The following is a 21212-nucleotide window of genomic DNA, read 5'->3' as shown; positions in this document are numbered from 1 at the left end:
ACTAAATAAGTTTATGTTTACTACATTTTGAAGCTATGCAGTTTATATTTGGCTTTGATGAAATATTACCAAAAAAACACAGATCAATCAAAAACATTTTTATTTCTATACAATTTACATCTTTTCGCGTCGTACGTGCAGCGTCCTAACATTAAATATAATTTATTACAGACTTTACAATAAAACTAAGAGAAATTTATTTCATAACGAAACAATTTAATATGTACATTTAAACTTAACGCATTTATCTTCACACTTTATACATTTATGAATTTTTGGTGCGAAAAAAAATTACGACATAAGCTTGCGACATTATAACAATTTTTATAAAATTTGTATATATATAATATATATTTGAGCAATCATAATAATGGCACGTCGTAATAATGAGAGTGTGTGATAAATATATTTCATTTAAATTTTAAAATGTATCTCAAATAAAGTTTATTGTCGTCCATAAAAGGAATATTATCATTGATTTGACTAACAAAAGATATTAACAATTAAAAAAAAACAACAATAAATACTTTTATACTTTTTCAAATATAGAATATATTTAAAAAACAAATGCAAGAGAATGAAGACTATTTGTTTACAGACTATAACAGTATAATGTTATAACAGTATAATTACTAATAGACAATTAAATTTAAGGAATTTTATAGGAAAGTTGAATGATAAATAAAAATAGGAAAATAAAAGTGATCAGTTGCGTTTTGTATTCCTTGTTTGTTGTACAATGTTGTATCCATAGAGTCCTGAGGGTTTAGAATGTCCTGGTTGTGTTTAAATGAAAGAGGTTTGTTGTGTTGACATGTATTTAATGTTTACGATGTTACTACAAGTACCTAATATCAATGTAATGTCTAGAAATAAGAAACAAGAACTAAATATAAACGTTACATTATCTTAAAATATGTAAAAGGCTAGAGTGCGGTATTTTTCATGTATGTTTTTTTTTTATTTTCACTTTTCAATTCCGACAGTTCGTGCTGTGTGTCGCATACAAGTGTTGTGAATTTATTACAGTTTATTTTGAGCGTGAATATTTTTATATGGCAATATTTATAAATTTTTGTTAACGTATTTTAAATAGATTATATTTTGTCTTTATCATTTCAAACATTTATGTTGAGAGGAATATACTGTTCGATCTTTATGCATACAATTTCTAAGCTACGCTTAATAAAAAAAATCAAAAATATTGCTATCTCTTTTTCGCATGTGAGGTTAAAAGTGATAGCAAGTATGTTTGTTTTGACAAATTAATTTCGTTTAGAAATTGTATGCAATAACTTTGACACTATTTTTAATACGTTAAGAAACATTTACAAATAAATAAGCCATCGGTAATTTTTCATTGCTTGTGGATGTTTTTTCTCAGGAATTGATAGATTCGCTAACATTATGTTTTCCATACAATATTCCATAGCACTTATTATAAAAAATATTACAGACAACGTAATTACTTTCCTTATATACATCAAACACAAAACATAGTAAGCTATCACGACACCAATGTCCTAATACTAAAACATTTATTTTTTTTTCAAATTTGAAAATATTTCTAGAGAAAAAGATATGCATCTATTTACCTGATAACAATGGTTTTAATCAGCTATTAAAGGGACTATTACTTTTTTTTTAATTTTGCCGGCTATAAAACTGTTTACTGTATAACAGATAAAAATATTTTTAAATGAAGTTTTTGATAAGTTTAATCAAAGAGTAAGACACAGTCATATCATAAACAGCAATATAGACGAGCTACCACTTCACACCATACTAATTCTAACGAACAAAAAGACAGCGTGATTATGGTACCATTCGGTGGTCGTGTACTGACGATCTAATTATAAAAACCGGTTCAAAATTTGCAGGAAATTCCACAATTGAAACATTTCTCACGGTTCACTCAACATCGAAACATCACCTGCAAAGTTTGAACGATGAATTATTATGCAGGCGTTCTTACTTTTATCCCAATCGTCACATTTTTTATAATTTTTAAGAAAAATTTATAGAAAATCTGTTACGGTTCATAATTTTTTTTCCACTAGTCGAATATAATTGACATTGCAATGACACTTACTACTAGCCTAAAGAGTGCTAAACTATTCTTATAATTACACATTTTGGTTCTTAAAACGGATCAGGTGAAACGGAACGTCACTCGAGTGACGTCACGACAGCGAAACATGCACACTCCAAGCCTATTAATAAAAATGAAAAATAAAACTCAAATAATCTACCTTATACCACATTTTTATTTCTTGTACAATTCACAACTGCCAAGTTATCGTACAACCGAATAAAACATTACAAAATACGTTTTTAAATCATAATATAAAGTTTTTTTTTTTTTATATTACAAACAAAAAGAAAATCTACATCTTTATACGACATTGCGCACATACGAAATCACAAATTAATAATTCTACTGATTATCGTCACACTAAGTGGTTAAACGGTGCCATTTTCAAAACTCGAAATTATACATTAATCATTTAGAAGTCACAGTCCAACGGGGGCAACGTTTGAAAATGCCACCGTTTCCAACGATAATAAACTAAAACTAGTATTAATCAATAAATGGGAATAATGCTTATTAAAACTAAATCGCTCGCTACGTAAAACGAAATGCGTTTGCATTTAACGGGTAACCCCAAAAACAAAAGATAAGAAACAAAATAATAATAATAATATATATAATGGAAATGTAATCATGTGTTATTTGAAACAAATTGTTATAGTGTCTAATATTATATTAACTATCTGTTAATGTCTTTATGAGTGAACTAGATCACAAATTATAATATAAAGGAATTATAAATGTTGCCATTGCTAAAAATTATCCTTCAGTCATTATTGTATTGTGGATCCGAGAGATTGTAATTTAATTGTTTTTTTTTTATAATTAAGCAATGGCAATCCCCATGTTATCCCCATTCCCCTTGCACTCGTAGTGGTGTGCCTGTGTGTGTCTGTGTGCCGTCCGTCTTGATATGTGTGTTTGTGTGTTCGCCGCCACATCGCCGTTAGCTAGAAGCAAATATTTTTCTGTGAGTTTGCATGTTTCAAACATGGCGCTACAGACGAAAAAGTTTACAACGTATGTTTGTGACTTCCTACAATAATCAAAAGATTTTTATGTTTCTTTTCTTGTCATGAAATCTATACCAAAATTTTGTCTTTATTTAAAATATTTACACATTGATAGTAAATATTTTTGTCATAATTTTATTTATTTTCGTCTATATCGCGAATGTAAGTATAATAATGTCTGTAATAGTAATTGACTAGTGAGTAAAAAAAATATATGAAAACAGAAAAATGATGTAAATTAAAAATTAAAAAAAAAAGGAAATAGCAAAGGTTGCCTCAGACTTTTGTAAAAGACATGTAGTTAGATACCAAATACAATTATATTCTAAATTTTATTTGTCATTTTGATATGTAGGTGACTTAAGCTTTTACACAACACACAGTTAAACCATAGAGAGGCCATAGACTAAACGGCATATAGTTCGAAATATTAAAAAAAAAATTATCTATGTGTCAGTGTTTTATACAAAATTTTGAATTTAGAAGTAACGTTTCCATTTCACTGTACACTGAATCATCACCAATATATGATACGACACAACTTAGAACTAGCGCGCACTGGTAACTTTTGTCCCGGTGACTGTTTCGTCACTCTTGTCAAATCCGTGAATATGTACAGATGCAGACATAAATGTCACGTCGTAACGTGCGCGCACCTCCATACATATTCACGGACTCGACAAGAGTGACGAAACAGTCACCGGGACAAAAGTTACCAGTGCGCGCTAGTTCTTTGACGTAGCATCGGCAAAATTCGTAAAACCGATCACATCCGAATTAAATGCGCTATTCCAAATTATCAACATTTATTTCTTATGAGAATATGATCTTTACACCAACGTAATAAGCTTGTAAAATCACATGACCTAATATATTCGTCAATTTATGATGTCGAAATGGTTGAACCGACGCGAGAATCTATAGCAACGAATAGCGTCGAATGGCGCGATAGGGAGCTATTTCTATTGGATGTTTGAATCGGCAGTAATCAGTTTTATTGAATTTGCCGATGCTACATCTAATTTTTGTCGTACTATACGTCAAATCACTAAAATTTCCCGCGTTTTATTTTTCATCCGACACTTTAAAAAAAACAAATGAAATATTTCGAACGATAGACCGTTATACATAATCCAAATTGACATAGGTAATCCTGACGTGATCAGCGAATGTACAGTCGAGCACGACTAGTCTAATCTATATTACATTAATACTACAAAATATTTAGCATTTTAAGTACAAATCTAAATTTGTTAAGCCTTATAAAGCAATTAGACGAACGTCACAAAATATACGACAGTAGTGCACGACTATACATATATATAATATACCTTATATATTTATCTACATAATTTTAGACCTGAAAATTGACTTTGCAGTCACAATCGATTATTATTTCAGATATGTAATTCAATATACATTTTTTGTTTCATTAGAAAAAGCGTTCAAGGATTTCCGTTGATAAAATCGAACCGCTTAAGATTTATTCAACAAAAACATGTAATAAAACTTTAACTTTATACACATAAATGTTTGTATATAACTATTTTAATACATAACGGTTCAAATAATTGATGTTCAATTCAAAATCGCGAGCGATCTAATAGCCAACTCTTAATAATCTAAGGCATTTCCTAAGACTGAACAAGTGCGACATCAGCCTTAAACGACAAAAAAAAAATATTTCAATGACACTTGAGTACTTGATTGTACATTTACGAACTATAGACAACAAAAAATTAAAAAAAACATTACAACTTTTTTTAAATTATGTACAATTTTCTATTAACATTTAAAAATGTTACTAACAATTTTTTTAACACTTTGGCTAATATTTTTGGCTTAGACATACACGGAAAAGCTTAACTAAATTAAAAAAAAAAACGATTACGTCAAATGCTCTAGTGTCAGACGGTCAAAATATTATATAAACGTATACAGTTTAGGAAAGTGTACATTTTATATAAGAATATATAATTCGTTAAAACAATCAAGAGGGTATATATAGAAAAGATATCTATGTATACCTGTCAAAATTCTCGAGAGAAAAAAACGTTCTAAATTTAAATAAATAAAAATACTTTTTTTTTAATTACATTAATATTTATATACATATAGTCATTAAAATTTTCATTATCTATCGCGTTTCAGACGAATGAGTCGATTTGTTTGAATTTTGACAAGCGAACATAGACAATAATGCTCTATGGTCCCTACTGTAAAAAGGTTTAAAATATATGGAATAATATTTATTTAACATTTAAAATTTACGAATAAAACTTTCCAAAACGCCACTTCAATTAATCGAAAACAAATGTGTTTTTTTATTTATTTCAAATCCATTTCATAATATACTTTAGGCCGGCATACCGCTAGCAGACAAAACATAATATACGTTATAGACATTTAAAAAATAACATCGACACACTATAGCTAGCTACTTACAAATTTGTGCAATCAAAGACTACATAATTTACACGAAAAAAAACCCACCAACCATTTTGAGAGCTGGTAACATTCTTTGGCATGACTGGCAACACCGCCTCAACACTCAATCGACTTAACATTGGTCCGACGCCTACACGCTTTACATGTCTTTTTCAGTACTTTGCGTTACTCTCTATTTTATTATTTCCTCGAGATAATATTTTTACACGTACAAACTAAGAGAGACAGTTCTTACTAGTAGTCCTGGTCGATTCCGTTGTCGTGGCCCTGCCGGTTGTTGTCTTGGTTCTGGCTGTGGTTCTGGTTCTTGGTTGGAGTCTGGCCCTTGCCCTGACCGATCTGTCTCGACGACGAGAAGCAGAGCTTCATAACGAACGGGAATTTCGCGCCTGAAATATTTACGGAAATTTATTGCAATTTAAATTTATGACTTCAGAGATATTCCTATGATCTGATAATTACAAGTTAAGGAAGGTTAAGGATATTTATTACTGCAGTGCTGTTGGGTGGAACATCAGAACATCTTACAACATGTGATTCAAATTTTTATTGAGCATGGGATGATTAATTAATTCAAAAAAGTAAAATCTTATTGAGGCTTGCTATGCTACTACTAAGAATAAACGTTTTTCAAGCTGTTTTAACTTTTAAATTGTCATTTTAGAGGATTATATTAAATATAAAAATCCGGTGAAATCTAGATTCTACCGATAATATCCGGCCACTAAATAATTAAATCGGGATTTAATCGGAAAATTAAGAAAAAATTTGGCGGACCGGCAATTGAGCTACCTGAAGCTAAGTGGTCACCACCACCCAAAGACAACAGTGCTGTTAGAAATATCAATCAACCCTTAATATGCCAATGCGCCACAAACTTTGGGAACTAAGATGCTATGCCCCTTGTGCCTGTAGTTAAACTGGTTCATTTACCCAAACCGGAACACGACAATACCAAGTATTATTGTTTGGCGGGAGAATATCTAATGAGTGGGTGGTACCTACCCAAACGCGTATGCGGAAAATCCTACGACTTGGAAGTGTTAGTGTGTTGTTTCATTACAACACAAGCCCCCCCCCCCCAATCATAAAATAAGAAAACATAGTAAGTACGTTAACATATTACAATAAAACGGTAATTGTGAGAATTACCTGGGTGTTGTATGGTCGCGTGATTGCACGCCATAATGGCCATCACCGACTGCGATATGTTCTGGAACTCCATCAAACCCGACGATGATCTGAAATTATATATGGAAGAAGTTAGCCAGGATATCTAGCATATCAAAATCAAAATCAAAATCAAAGTATACTTTATTCAAGTGGGCTTTTACAAGCACTTTTGAATCGTCATTTAACAATTAAGTGAAGCTACCACCGGTTCGGAAAGTAGATTCTACCGAGAAGAACCGGCAAGAAACTCAGTAGTTAAATAAATATATAATAATAAATATGAGACAACATCACATACTCTACTCTGATCCCAATGTAAGTAGCTAAAGCACTTGTATTACGGAAAATCAGGAGTAACGACGGTACCACAAACACCCAGTCCAAAGACAACATAGAAAACTAATGAACTTTTTCTACATCGACTCGGCCGGGAATCGAACCCGGGACCTCGGAGTGGCGTACCCATGAAAACCGGTGTACACACCACTCGACCACGGAGGTCGTCAAATATATATACAATATAGCACGTTTGATTTGATGTACCGACTTGACTTGAGTAATCATTTTCATTTTCAACTTATTGTATAAAATAAGGCTATTAAATAGTCGACCAATAAATCACCCATAAACATGAGCCATATAAAAAAAAATGTTACCCTCTCACCTACACCATTATACAGCTCACTCAATCTTTAAACACATGTATGTATGTATATATACTTTTATATTTGGTGTTAGTCTGAAAAATAATCAAATTGTAAATGCGAAAGTCACTGTATCTGTTGATTACGTTTTAGATTCAAACCAATGCACCAAATTTGTTGAAAAAGTTTGTACTGTATAATCATGTATTTGTAGAATCATGCTTGAACCAGAAGAAAGGATATTTTATATTACTCTATTATAAACAATACCTACAACTGAAGCGTGTGAGAGTGTCATTTTCTTAAAAAAAAAACTGTCTTCAAAATAAATTATTAAAAAAATCATGTCCATCTAAGCATGGGCACCAAACTATAGGCAAAGCTGCGTTAAATAACTTATTTCATATATTGTTAGTTGTTTCATATGTGTAAACAAATTAAGAACAAATCAATCTCATCTTAAGTAATAAAGCATGTGAAAATATGTGAATTGTATTACCTTTCGCTCTTCAGCGGGAACTTGGAGATGGTGTGAGGAGGCGTCACGCCGTAGTCCTGGAACACCTGTAACAGTTGTTCGTCGGACACATCGGGCGGCGTGTTGAAGAAATGCAGGACCTGTGAGTTCAAAGCGTTACACTTGACAATATATAAAAGTAAAGTAAAGTAAAGTAACAGCCTGTACATTTCCCACTGCTGAGATAAGGCCTCCTCTTCCATTAAGGAGAGGGTTTGGAACATATTCAACCACGCTGTTCCAATGCGGGTTGGTGGAATGCACATGTGGCAGAATTTCAATGAAATTAGACAGAATATATAAAATAAATAATAAATATTAGACAGCATCACATACATTACTCTGATCCCAATGTAAGTAGTTAAAGCACTTGTGTTATGGAAATCAGAAGTAACGACGGTACCACAAACACCCAGAGCCAAGACAACATAGAAAACTAATGGTGATCTACATCAACTCGGCCGGGAAACGAACCCGGGACCTCAGAGTGGCGTGCCCATGAAAACCGGTATACACACCACTCGACCATGGAGGTCGACAAATAGTAAACTTCTACAACGTGTATCAACATATAATAGAATTGGAGTGTCTGTTTGTAGTATTAAATAGCCTTTTTTACTCAATACATATGTATGTATACACGGTACATATAACAAAATAATATTTTTTACAATTTTCGTTTGTCTGTCTGTATATTTGTTCCGGTTAACCTCTGGAACTGCTAGACCGATTTTGACGGCAATTTCACTGGCAGATAATTGACATAATAAGGAGTAAGTTAGGCTACAATAACATTTTGTTAAATTTATATGCGTATAAATAAGGTCAAAATATGGAAAATTATTGTCTTGGCAAAAACTATGTTTTAACCCTACGTTTTCAGTGTTGTGTGTTGGTAGGGTGGGCTTATATATGTCATAAGTCTTCAAACGTAACCAGAAATATACATATGTATGTGTAATTAAGGTTAATCTCTTACCTTGGACGGAGGCTGTATCCTGTTCTTGTGTATGGAGGCGGGCGTCAAGAAACGGTTGTTTTTGTTGCCGACGTAGTCTTTGAACGAGGGACTCTTGTCTGGCAGGGGGTAAGGGTTCATTACTTCCGATAGGTACGCCTGTTTTGAGAAACTGTAAAAGAGAACAAATCATTTGACTACCTGAATTAATACACCATACAGTATGGCAGGAACTTAAAAGTAAGTAACCCAAATATGGGCTCTCAAAATCAACACAGCTCGGAAATCTGTTTTTCATTACGATGTTTTCCTTCAAATGAAAAACGAGATGAATTATAAACACAAATTAAGCACATGAATATTCAGTGGGGCTTGCCTGGATTTGAACTCTTATGAGTTAGCCAGTGTAACTACAGGCACAATGGACATAACATCTCAGTTCCCAAGGTTGGTGGCACATTGACGATGTAAAGAATAGTTGATATTTCTTACAGCGTCATTGTCTATGGGTGAAGGTGACCACTTACGATCAGGTGGCCCATACGCTCGTACGCCAACCTATTCCAAAAAAAAAGAACATTCAATCATCGGTTAAGATGCACTCGTCATTAGAAATACGAGTATACTACTGGTTGGAAGGTGATACTACTGGTTGGAAGGTGAATACTCACGCGAGTGTGAGCGTGTAGTCGCCGACCGTGACGTTGTTGAGGTTCTGGACACATCGCTCGACGGACACTCCGTCTCCCATTTGAACCATCGCCGTGCCCTCCTTTGTCTTGAGGAACTTTATCTGTTGGAAGGGGAAAACGCATCATTATTTGCAACTACCCAAAACAATGAACATAACATAACATTTTATATTATATCCATTTTATATTATTTAGTAGAAGTTAAGGAACCCAGTAAAAGTTGTTTTTTTTGTGTGTGTGCGTTTGCGTGTGTGTGTTTCAACTTACTCTCACAACGTTTCCGTATAAACAGCAAAGGTTGAACAATCGATCTGCGTTGACCGTATTCGGGTCCAACCCGTATACCATCATCACTGCTCCTTGTTGAGGGGGACCACCCTGAAATTAAGTGATTACATTAAGCTTATAGATAAAGCCGTATCAAAAATATAAATAATATGAAAAAAAAGTATGAAAATCGTAATATTTTGATAGACATCAATTCTAATTTTTTTAAAGTCTTCTTTGGATGAAAAAATATTCCTTTATTTTTAAAGTATAAGTAGAGAAAGTTAACAAAGTCGATAGAAGATAGATATGAATACTTCTCTGGTTTTTAAATTTAGAACCATCGTAGAAGCTATTTTCTAGGAATTATTATTTTATATAAAAGAAAATTGCTAATTGAATTGCTCTGCGGAGCTATTCTGTAAGAACTCATTTCGTGTCAAAACCGTGAAACGTCATAAGTGACAAACGATGATAAGCCATTTTAATACGTGTGTCCTTCAAAACTCATAATCATTATTAGTGAATTTCGCTTATCGCATTCCGATATAATTCGGCATCTTTGATTTTTTATTCAAGTAGAGGTATTTCCTTGATTCGCTCACCTGATTCTGTGGTGGCATTGGCGGGTGGTGCATCGGTGGTGGTGGTACGAAGCCTTCACCACCGTAACCCTCTGGACCGTAACCACGACCATCTCGCTGTTAAAAGTAATACATAAGCAACATAGTATATCAATATTTATTTCAAAAATGTTCTTAGAAAGCGCTCTTGAAAGGTAATATAATATTACAAGATTAATTAATCTTCCACCAAATCGGAGTGTTGATTCTATCGAGAACAACATCAATATTGAACATTGCCCGAGTAACATCAAACCTTTGCATCAAAGTCATTAGGTAGTTATAGCTAATTTATTCGTTATTTTTTTACTTACTGGACTTTATTCTTCCAATACTAAATATTACGATTTCAATTATTTTTCGCTTTTGATTAAATAAATAGCCTTTACTCGAACGCCAACTATGAATTACGAGCATCACAAAAAAACGATCTTATATTTTTTTCATAACTTGTCAAAACAAGTTATAAGCAAGCGAGAGCAACTTACCGGATGATGCGGTGGAGGAGGACCATGTCTATCTTTCATCATTCCTGGAGGCGGAGGACCTCCACTACCGAAGTCCATATCTGAAAAAAAAAAACAAAAAATTGAAATAAAAACTAATACTATTTCACAACACCAAACCAAATCAAATCTATTTTGTAACAAACGTTATAAAAATCGAGAGAATCCTATGACGATAACTATACATCAAACGTGTAGCGAAATCACTAAATCTTGAGAATCTATAGACTAAATTTTCACACAAATCAAAAGGCACGCTTAAACAAAACTCGTCGAAGCGACCAAGACCGCCTAAATATATCCAATAAAATTATGTATATATTTTTAATACAATCAATATTTCCGTAGTTTAATTCTACAATAACACAGATTATTAAGAAGCCATTACACGGTCGCTATGCAAGGCTTAAATTAAAATTAAGCATAGCATTTAGCATTGCATATATAAATTAACATGTATAATTATTCCACGACACATTGTCTTCGAATGTGACAAACAGGTTTCATTCAAACCGATCATTCAGCGTGACCGATCAACAAACAAACTTTCGTTTTTATTGTATAATTCATTCAAATCAAAACATCCAATTAGTTTATACAAATTGTTACAACCATAATGCTTTTAATCGTTCGGAGTCAATTGACGAAATGCATTTACATAAATAAGCTCTTCAACCTTAAATACCCTTCGTTTATTTAAAGCTCGGGGACCACCCTTTATTTCAGGCCGACAGTATATTTCAAAAGTTGTTCCTTTCGAAGTGATTAAATTCTAAAATCAAATTAATAGATGTATCAAAATGTTAACCTCAAAAATGTTGCTAGTATAATTAATCTTCGCTACTAAAATTGTAATTTTAAAATCTGCACTGACTTCGTCTATTCGTTTGGCGTTTTTATCTCTATTTCAATTGCGCTTTGATGTTTTTATTTTCAGGCAGTATGTTGTGTAGTTTAAACAGTTTAGAACAGTGTTTCTTTATCTATTGATATCCGACGGATTTAAAATTGAAATAAAAATGATTCCAAATTGTATGCCCATAACACGAAAGCGATATACTTAGCAACATTTTTGAATTTAATTTTTTCATAACACACTAATGTCCGCACGGACTACAAGTGTTCTAAGATTATGGATTAATAGCCTTTGGTTCATAGGCATGATAGCAAAATCTTTACTGTTTGAGAAATCAATCAACCCTTCTCATCAGATAAAGAGATTTATGTGAAGATGCTTATGTTTAACTACGACCGAAAACGTTCTAGAGGCGATTAAAGAAAAAATCAAACATCACGTAGGAACGCGTCTATACCTACTATTTACAAATTGTATAACTCTAGCATCAACAAAAGAGGGTAGTCGAAGAAAGAAAATAATAGAAACAGAGTTGCCAGTACTATTTACATTATTTTCCTGCGTTATGATACTAGCGATAGCAGCACTCAAACTGATTAAAAATAAACCTACGAAATTTCAAACGCATGATGGTAACTCTTACATATTCTGGCAACCCCGAGCAAGTGTTATAATCGTGCGTCAATACGTTTTAGAGATACACAGAGCATAGGAGACTTACACACATGCAAGAGGATAGGTATATAGAAATGAAAGTCTGTTTTTGCGGAATGATTTATTGTGTTCATGTTATGTTTACAATATTATATGATAACAATAAACTATTAGTGATTGTCTGGAGTTTTACAATGTTCATATATCTAGCTGTGAATGAATTTTGAGTTTAATTAAAATGGGTGTATCATACGGCTAAATGAAACATAAGTATTTATGACATTATTTTTATATGCTATTGTGGTTTCTTCGAGGTTATTCATCGAGAAATGCTCGCTTGTGTCGTTATATTTCATCGTTGAATGATTTTAGTCTTTTTGATTTTGTCGGGTAGGATCGCTGACTGAGAGAATGGAAAATGCACTTGTGTGCAAACACACACATGCAAACTAACATCTCATCAATATAATATCCATCGGGACAGAATTCAATCATGACTCAAAAGATATCATTAGTATTGGGCATTCCTCGAAGAACAAATCGTAAGTAAAACTGGAATAGTTTATAAAACAAGTGTAGGTAACTATCATAATGATGTACACGTTACATGTTTGTGTATTTTATAGTTTGTATAGTATAAACCGTACCAAAAACAAAAGCAGTCGAGAATGGCGGTAAAATAGTCACTAAATTTTAATATATAAATATAATAATGTAACTAATTGTAAGTTATAAGTACCACCATTCGAGAAACAATTTAATTGACACGGTTTATAGTCAAAGGTATACACAACATCTACAGGGTTAATTACACACACAAACACACACTTCGAATTAGATACGAACGACTACGACGTTACGACTGACACACTAGCGTGTCGTCTATGTGTGAGTTAATAAAGTACACTTTACACTTGCGATACAAACCGTTCTGATCACAAGACATCTGACTGTGCTGACTGCATGAGTCCTCGCTGCATGGTCTCGGCGCTTGTGACGTCATTGTGGTCGGATCTGCCAATACTTCATGGTTACAGTTCAAAAGCATAGAATTCACTCGAACGAAAATTTTCCGTATGAAAAATTTTGTTTCTTTCAGTTGAAACGTTTATTTTATAAATCCTTTTCGGTTCGTGTTAATTGGTCGTACGAATAGTTTTATTCTGTTTCAATCGCTGAAAAGTGTAAGGTTTCAATTTGTCGGTAAAATGTTTCGACGAGTATCGTTCGAACTTGCGTATTTCGTTTCTCACAATAAACGAATTAAATCTTCGATAGAATATTCGTGTATGTTTGAATATATTTCTCTCCTTCTGACGCAAAACACAAGAGTGAGACATGAGTTTAAATGTATTGGAACTTTTGTATGTTGATCAATGAATGGGTAACGTTTAAATTAAATCAATTAGATTACGCATACTGCAAAAGCCCCGGAGAGCCTAACTTCAAATTACGTAGATGATCATTTTGGTAACCGATACTGGTCTTTTCGTCCTACTACTTTGCTGCTGCACTGTCTTGTGGTAGGCTGGGTATGTACTGTTAGTACTACATTTTATTTTCATTTGGTCTCAATGAAAATACTACAAATATACGTTACGGATGACAACACAATAGCCCAAGCGTTCGGGATCAAAACTTCAACTTTTACATCGACGGACGGCTTTCATGCTGCTGAGAATTTAATCCAATTAGCTATGTGTTCCGGAAATATCGGAGTCAAAACTTCCGAAGGGATGCTCACGTTTTTATTTACACGATTCTTACATTTGAACATTTCTAAATTTTCATCTGTACGGGTACTTAGAAGCCCGTTTCTTTTTCAATCAACACACACCGAAACTATTGAGTGTAGAAAGATGTTTTGTATAAAAGTATTTATGTTTTTAAGTTAGTAACAAAGTCGGAATGAGGAGCTAGTGAAGCTCAAAGGTATTATTTGTCGTAGATCTAACACTCCCCCAACTTGTATATCAATTCCAGAATATACAATAATTTATTCAATTATCAACTTCAATAAGTATATGCACATCAAAATTTGAAAAAATGTCTATTGACCAAATTATTACAGCACGGAATTGATGAAAAATTTATTACCATCATTGCATCAAATCTCTTACTTTTTTTAGGCATTATAACTCCAAGTTCAAGAGTTGCAACTGCAAGCAAGAAAACGATAAAATTTCTAAGGTTTGGGAAAGTGGATCTTTAAAGAATAATTGAAGCCAAGATGATTGACCTCCATGTGCTTCATTTGTGTTTATAAACATAGAAACATAAAAACATAGCCAAAGAAAAGGAAAAACTTATTACAGCAGATTGGTTGAATAAATTTCAAGCCTTATCCACATAGAGACAGGAGACCAGCTCTGGCAAATAAATGGGCTTGCATTTTACTTTTAATTTTTGGAACTGGCGAATAAGACATTTAATTGCAAGTGGTCACCACCATCTATACATATTGGGACTGTGAGCGGATTGGTGTTACAGTGGCTCACTTAGCCTTGTATCCAGAACACAAAGAAATAAATGGATTTGGTGTTTGGCGATAAAGTATATGATGGGACCTACTCAGATGGGCTTGCGAACATACAAATCGACGATAAAGCAAAACTATAAATATCTCTCTACGCTTATCTGTAAACGTTTTAGCACAGATTTCATTTTCGAGAGGCATAAATTTATGCTAATTAAATCGGTATATTCGAAATTGAATGGTATTTACGTCGCATTAATGCAGCGGACCGCAACATCCAATATCGTACGGGGCAGTGCGAACTCACTTAATTGTTTAAAAGCGTAGTCGCGTGCCCGTGTAATTAATTGAAAGCCTTTCAATTATATATATAATTAATTCGTAGGCTTTTTATTAGGTTCACTCGATGTTACGCGATGCGGTTTTACACTTGCAGAGTTAAACTTCGAATATGGGAAAGGAAATCGCCGACTTTTATTTCAGATTGGACTCAATTCCTTGCCTCTGGTAGACTTTATCGACTATAAGTTACCAAGTGTGGATAGTGTATCCAAGATTGTCGTTTGGGAAAGCTTTGGGTCCGCTAAGGTTAGGTAGGAATAGGATATCATATTTTATAGGAAGCTGGCAGTGTTGAATCTCTCCCGACCCGGCTAGCTCGTAAAATTAGCTAGCTGTTCCTGCGCTGTAGTTTTCCCTATGTGCTTGATATGTGTTTCTAATACATCTCGTGCTCGGAAAGAAAACTCAAATGATTCTTTACCAGATTTTCTGTTCAATGACGACCTCTTTTGACGACCTCCGTGGACGAATGATGTGTACACCGGTTTTCATATGTATGCCACTCTGAGGTCCCGGGTTCGATTCCCGGTCGAGTCGATGTAGATTACCATTAGTTTTCTATTGTCTTGGGTCTGGGTGTATGTGGTACTGTCATTACTTCTGATTTCCATAACACAAGTGCTTCAGCTACTTACACTGGCATCTGAGTAATGTGTGTGATGTTGTCTCATATTTATAAAAAAAAAAAATATTCCAAACAGATTCTAACTCGATTTCAATAAATAACTGATTGATCATTCAAAGAGACTCGGAATCCTTCGCTCCAGCGGTTCCCCTCTGTTATTCGGCGATTATGTTAATATCGTCAAGCAGGTACGAATTGAATCACCACCGCCTTGAGCCTTGTTAAAAACTCTAAATTGTTTTTATAAGAATACTGTCAATGGTTGTTTTTAAGAAATTATTTATTATCCGCTCTTTCGTCCGGCCGCTGAAATTATTCTTTCAATTTTCTGACAGTACAAATGGACGGTTAAACTTTAAAACAAGAGCTTACAACTGTATATTAATCTACTGTAAATAATATCGTTGATTTGTCCTTATAGCTAATAATCTATATTAATATTATAAATGTGAAATTAACTTTGTCTGTCTGTCTGTCGTACGAACAAACCGCAGAGATGAATTTGATGAAATTTGCTATGAAGCAAACTTGAATTCGAAGTAAAGACATAGGCTATTATTTTGCTTGACACATGACAATCAGCACCCAATACGCGAACGAAATCGCGGGCGACTACTAGTATTATTTAAATCTATCGTATTTACTTTTAAAAATGTAATTGATAAGGTAATTACTTAAACCATTTGTCATATAATTCTTCCGAATTAACATTCAGATTTCACATTAAACAACATTCATTATTCAATTAACATTAAGAAACATACGTTTATAAATATAAGAAATATTTTTCTACTTAGGTAGGTTAGCTAACACTAGCCATGACCTGAGATACTAATGCATTTGCTTATTTATAGCCTATAAGAAAGAATAAAGATAAAAATCCTTAGATTTCTATGCAATTTGGAAATGGGTATTTTATATTGTGCAGTATCTTGTCTAATATATATTTATTTGTAATGCAACATTTTCCATTCAACTATTCATATCAACTTTAATATTACTTTCAACGTTCTAATAAGAACCTAAATTAATAATATTTGATTTCACCTTTTTTCGAAAATCCAATACCAATATTTTAGACTAGTCCAGTTCTCGATAATATCGAGTAACTTTAACATTACAACAACAGCCTGTAAATTTCCCACTGCTAGTTTTAGAGCATAGTTCACCACGCTGCTAAAATGCTTGTTGGTGGATTCACGTGTGGCAGAGTTTCGTTGAAATTAGATACATGAATGTTCCCAAAGATTTTTCATTTACGAGATGAGCACGAGATGAATTATAAACACAAAATATAGCACTTAAAAATCACTTGGTTTGAACAAATTACTTGTTCGGTTTAGATGCACGCACTCTTACCACTGGGCTAGCTCGGCTCTCATATCGCGTCAGTTCGATATCAATTGCCTTTATTAATCATGTGTTATGAATACGTTATAACAACAACAGCCAGTAAATTCCCACTGCTGGGCTAAAGGCCTCCTCTCCCTTTGAGGAGAAGTTTCGGAACATATTCCACCACGCTGTTCCAATACGGGTTGGTGGAATGCACATGTGGCAGAATTTCGTTGAAATTTGTCACATGCAGGTTTCCTCACGATGTTTTCCTTCACCGCTGAGCACGAGATGAATTATAAAGACAAATTAAGCACATGAATCAGCAGTGCTTGCCTGGGTTTGAACCCGCAATCATCGGTTAAGATGCACGCGTTCTAACCACTGGGCCATCTCGACTCTTAATGTCTTATCATCTCTTAATGAATACGTTATAGCGCAATTTATTCTTAATGCTTGTGGTTATGAGCGAGGACTATCAACCTCACCAACATGGGGACAAGATCCAACGAATAATCGTCTTTACCTTTTAGCTAAAATACGCAAAAAATATTTGAAATGCACACTGATTTTACTTCAGTTCATTATTATTATGTCAAAATAAAAAGGCACGCTATTGTATGTATAATGTATGAACATTTTTGATATTTTATTTACACTCAGGTAACCACGCTCGGTTGAATAATACGAACACGGTACATAAAACTTTTAAATGCTATCCTGCTGAGGACGGAAAAAAAAGGTAAAAATGACAAGAACAAACGATCAAAACGGTGCGATGTTTTTGATTATTATTTTCCTTTCGTTATTCGGGGCGAGTTCGCGTGAAATAGGTCGTACATTGAAGATTCTATCGAGGTTGTTAATTTGACCGGACAGCGTATTTGTGGTATTGTCTTCTTTATTTATACTTTATATAAAAACTTTTTGAGTTTTTGTTCATCAGGAAATCGGTACGGCGCCATCTATAATCAGACTTTTTTTACGCTTATAGACAAAGGCACCGGAAGAAATGTTAACCATTCCTTACATCGTCAATGCGCTACCAACCTTGGGAACTAAGATGTGCCTGTAGTTACACTGGCTCACACACCAAACCGGAACACAAAAATATTGAGTGCAATTATTTGGCGGTAGAATATCTGATGAATAGTATATACATGGGTACCAACCCAGACGGACTTGGACAAAGCCCTACCACCAATCAAATAAAAAAACTGTGGCAACACTGATATATCGACATATATGATATGAGAACGCTTAGTATATTACGTATATGCTTTAATTGCCGCCCAAGCATAACACGCCATACTCGTAGATACTAATATATGGTAACATCCATATCGATGAATCGAACGTATAAGATTTCCCCATCAAAATACTCGAAGCGTCGCAAAAAGTTTTCGCATCGGAAATACCGAACGAAATAGAAATAAAATCAACATTGTACGGTTAGTACAACAATGAGGGGGCAAGTTGACGTGTCTATAAAGTAGGGTCTGTATGTTTACAGCCGACAACCGCGCACGCGGAACGCTACCTACGGTCACGCAATGTTTTCGTTTTCCTTTTATCAGCTCCATCGCTTCTGGATCGCCCCAGTTCCGTCAGATATGATTCGTTTCGACACACTCTTTTTTACTGACAACTGAAAAAAGAGCCTAGCCGAGATGGCCCAGTGGTTAGAACGCGTGCATCTTAACCGATAATTGCGGGTTCAAAACCAGGCTAGCTGAATATCCATGTGTTCGATTTGTGTTTATAATTCATCTCGTTCTCGGCGGTGAAGGAAAACATCGTGAGAAAACCTGCATGTGTCTAATATCTTAGAAATTCTGCCACATGTGTATTCTATCAACACGCATAGGAACAGCGTGGCGTGAGACCAAACTTTCTTCCTTCCTCAAAGGGAAAGGACGTCTTCGTCCAGCCGTGGGAAAATGACAGGCAGGCAGGTTGTTAACATAAAAATAAGACAAATTTGTCGTAACGTATGACGTAATTTACTTAGTATTCATTTTTGCCAAGAGGATAGGTATCGGTAACGGGGAAATGCTGCTAGCATTCTTGCCAGCATTCCAACTGGTCATTGATTTATACAACAACTATTTTTAAGTCTTATTTAAATACAGATAAAGCATTAATGTCAAGTAAGCCGGAGAAAGACCACAGTGGCGTGCACTTGGACCTTTGATGATTCAAATATATCCAATTAAGCAGATTGTAGTTATCATTTAGAAATGAGAATACTTTTTTATAATGTATAACGGAAATCAAAAAACACTAAACCAATATTCATATAACTTTTACTAAAGGACGCAGCACGTTTCGTAGAATGTTTAAGTAACATTACTAGGTGAGCCAAATTTATAAAAAAACAATTTCCGACACCCGTTTTATCCCCTTATGGCTGAAGTGTCGTAAAATCCGTTCTTATTGGATATCTACACCCTGTACGGAACCTTACTGTCAAATTTTAAGGTCGTAGGTTGTATAGTTTCTGAGATTTCATGATTAATCAGTGAGTTTTTAACTTTTTAAGTTTGCCGTTTCGTAAATTGAAATCGTTTATAAATAATACATTGGTAAAAAAGGCATATTACTCGATACAAGATTTTGTAGATGATAAAAAAGCGTGGAATTAATACCTACTGACTTCCACGCAGGATATATTAATTTAAATAATTGTATTAACTAACATGACTTTGTATTTTTTAAGTGTTGAAAAAGAGTAACTACTGAGATTTTTGCCGGTTCTTCTCGGTAGAATCTACTCTCCAACCGGTGGTAGCTTCACTTAATTGTTAAATGACGATTCAAAAGTGCTTGTAAAAGACGAGATAGCCCAGTGGCTAGAACGCGTGCATCTTAACCGATGATTGCGGGTTCAAAACCAGGCAAGCACCGCTGATTCATGTGCTTAATTTAAGGAAAACATCGTGAGGAAACCTGCATGTGACATATTTCATAGAAATTCTGCCACATGTGCATTCCACCAACCCGCATTGGAACAGCGTGGTGGAATACGTTCCAAACCCTCTCCTTAATGGAAGAGGAGGCCTTATCTCAACAGTGGTAAATTTACAGGCTGTTACTTTACTTTTACTTTTTTACTTGTAAGAGCCTACTTGAATAAAGTTTATTTTGATTTTGATTTTGAGTGTTATTTTGCCTTAATAAAAGTAGTTGAACTTTGCAGGTTCATTCGCTTACAATTAATTCAATTTATATCATATATATAAATTGAATTAATTATACATCACAAAAACCCAACCATTATTCGACAAACTCTAGCCAACAAACTAATACATATCTTCTATCTCATAATATACAAATTCGTAATATAATCAACAAATAATATACGTAATATTACGATTAAACATATCACCGTAATATATAAAAGTTGACAGCAACGAGTACAACTGATGCATCGTTATCTATGGTGGAAAATGAAAATTGTCATAAATATTTATAAGTGTTATAATGTATGCGGTGCAATAAGCGGATTTGGACTCATATATTGTATGAAATTTACAATTGTATGATAAATCAACAATGAATAATGATAATATGGAATCATTTTTAGCAAGCTGAGATGGCCCAGTGGTTAGAACGCGTGCATCTTAACCGATGATTGCGGGTACAAACCCAGTCAAGCACCACTATATATATGTGCTTAATTTGTGTTTATAATTCATCTTGGCGGTGAAGGAAAACATCACGAGGAAGCCGGCATGTGTTTAATATCATCGAAATTCTGCCACATGTGCATTCCACCAACCCGCATTGGAACAGCGTGGTGGAATCTGTTCCAAACCGTCTCCTTAATGGAAGAGGAGGCCTTAGCCCAGCAGTGGGTAATTAACAGGCTGTTACTTTACTACTTTACTTTACTATTTTTAGCAAATACTTACGTCGAATATTTGAAATAATTTTCTTATTATTGAAGAAAGAAATGAAATTATTGAAATAGGTAGGTCTATTTTTGTTT

At 34.0% G+C, this 21212-nt stretch overlaps 1 protein-coding gene across 3 annotated transcripts in view; it reads right to left on the bottom strand.

The window, feature by feature from the left end:
* Window positions 1–2247: 2247 nt before the first annotated feature.
* The window catches only part of LOC124540823 (heterogeneous nuclear ribonucleoprotein L), a 444646-nt gene continuing 425681 nt past the window's right edge, over window positions 2248–21212 (bottom strand). For 2 of the 3 annotated variants that reach the window (XM_047118546.1, XM_047118545.1), the window contains 9 exons: window positions 10916–10995; window positions 10410–10505; window positions 9805–9915; window positions 9517–9638; window positions 8867–9017; window positions 7870–7988; window positions 6706–6794; window positions 5789–5942; window positions 2248–3042 (listed from right to left, as the gene is read on the bottom strand). In XM_047118546.1, the coding sequence (XP_046974502.1) occupies window positions 3039–3042; window positions 5789–5942; window positions 6706–6794; window positions 7870–7988; window positions 8867–9017; window positions 9517–9638; window positions 9805–9915; window positions 10410–10505; window positions 10916–10995 (926 nt within the window). In that variant the 3' untranslated portion in view covers window positions 2248–3038. Of the gene's footprint in view, window positions 3043–5788; window positions 5943–6705; window positions 6795–7869; window positions 7989–8866; window positions 9018–9516; window positions 9639–9804; window positions 9916–10409; window positions 10506–10915; window positions 10996–13370; window positions 13458–21212 lie in introns of all 3 variants that reach the window. The other variant, XM_047118543.1, reaches the window with a different exon arrangement.

The sequence above is a fragment of the Vanessa cardui genome, chromosome 26 (assembly GCF_905220365.1).
Source record: "Vanessa cardui chromosome 26, ilVanCard2.1, whole genome shotgun sequence".
Taxonomy (NCBI): Eukaryota; Metazoa; Arthropoda; class Insecta; order Lepidoptera; family Nymphalidae; genus Vanessa; species Vanessa cardui.
The sequence above is the reverse complement of the archived record's forward strand: the minus strand, read 5'-3'. Positions and strand labels throughout refer to the sequence as shown.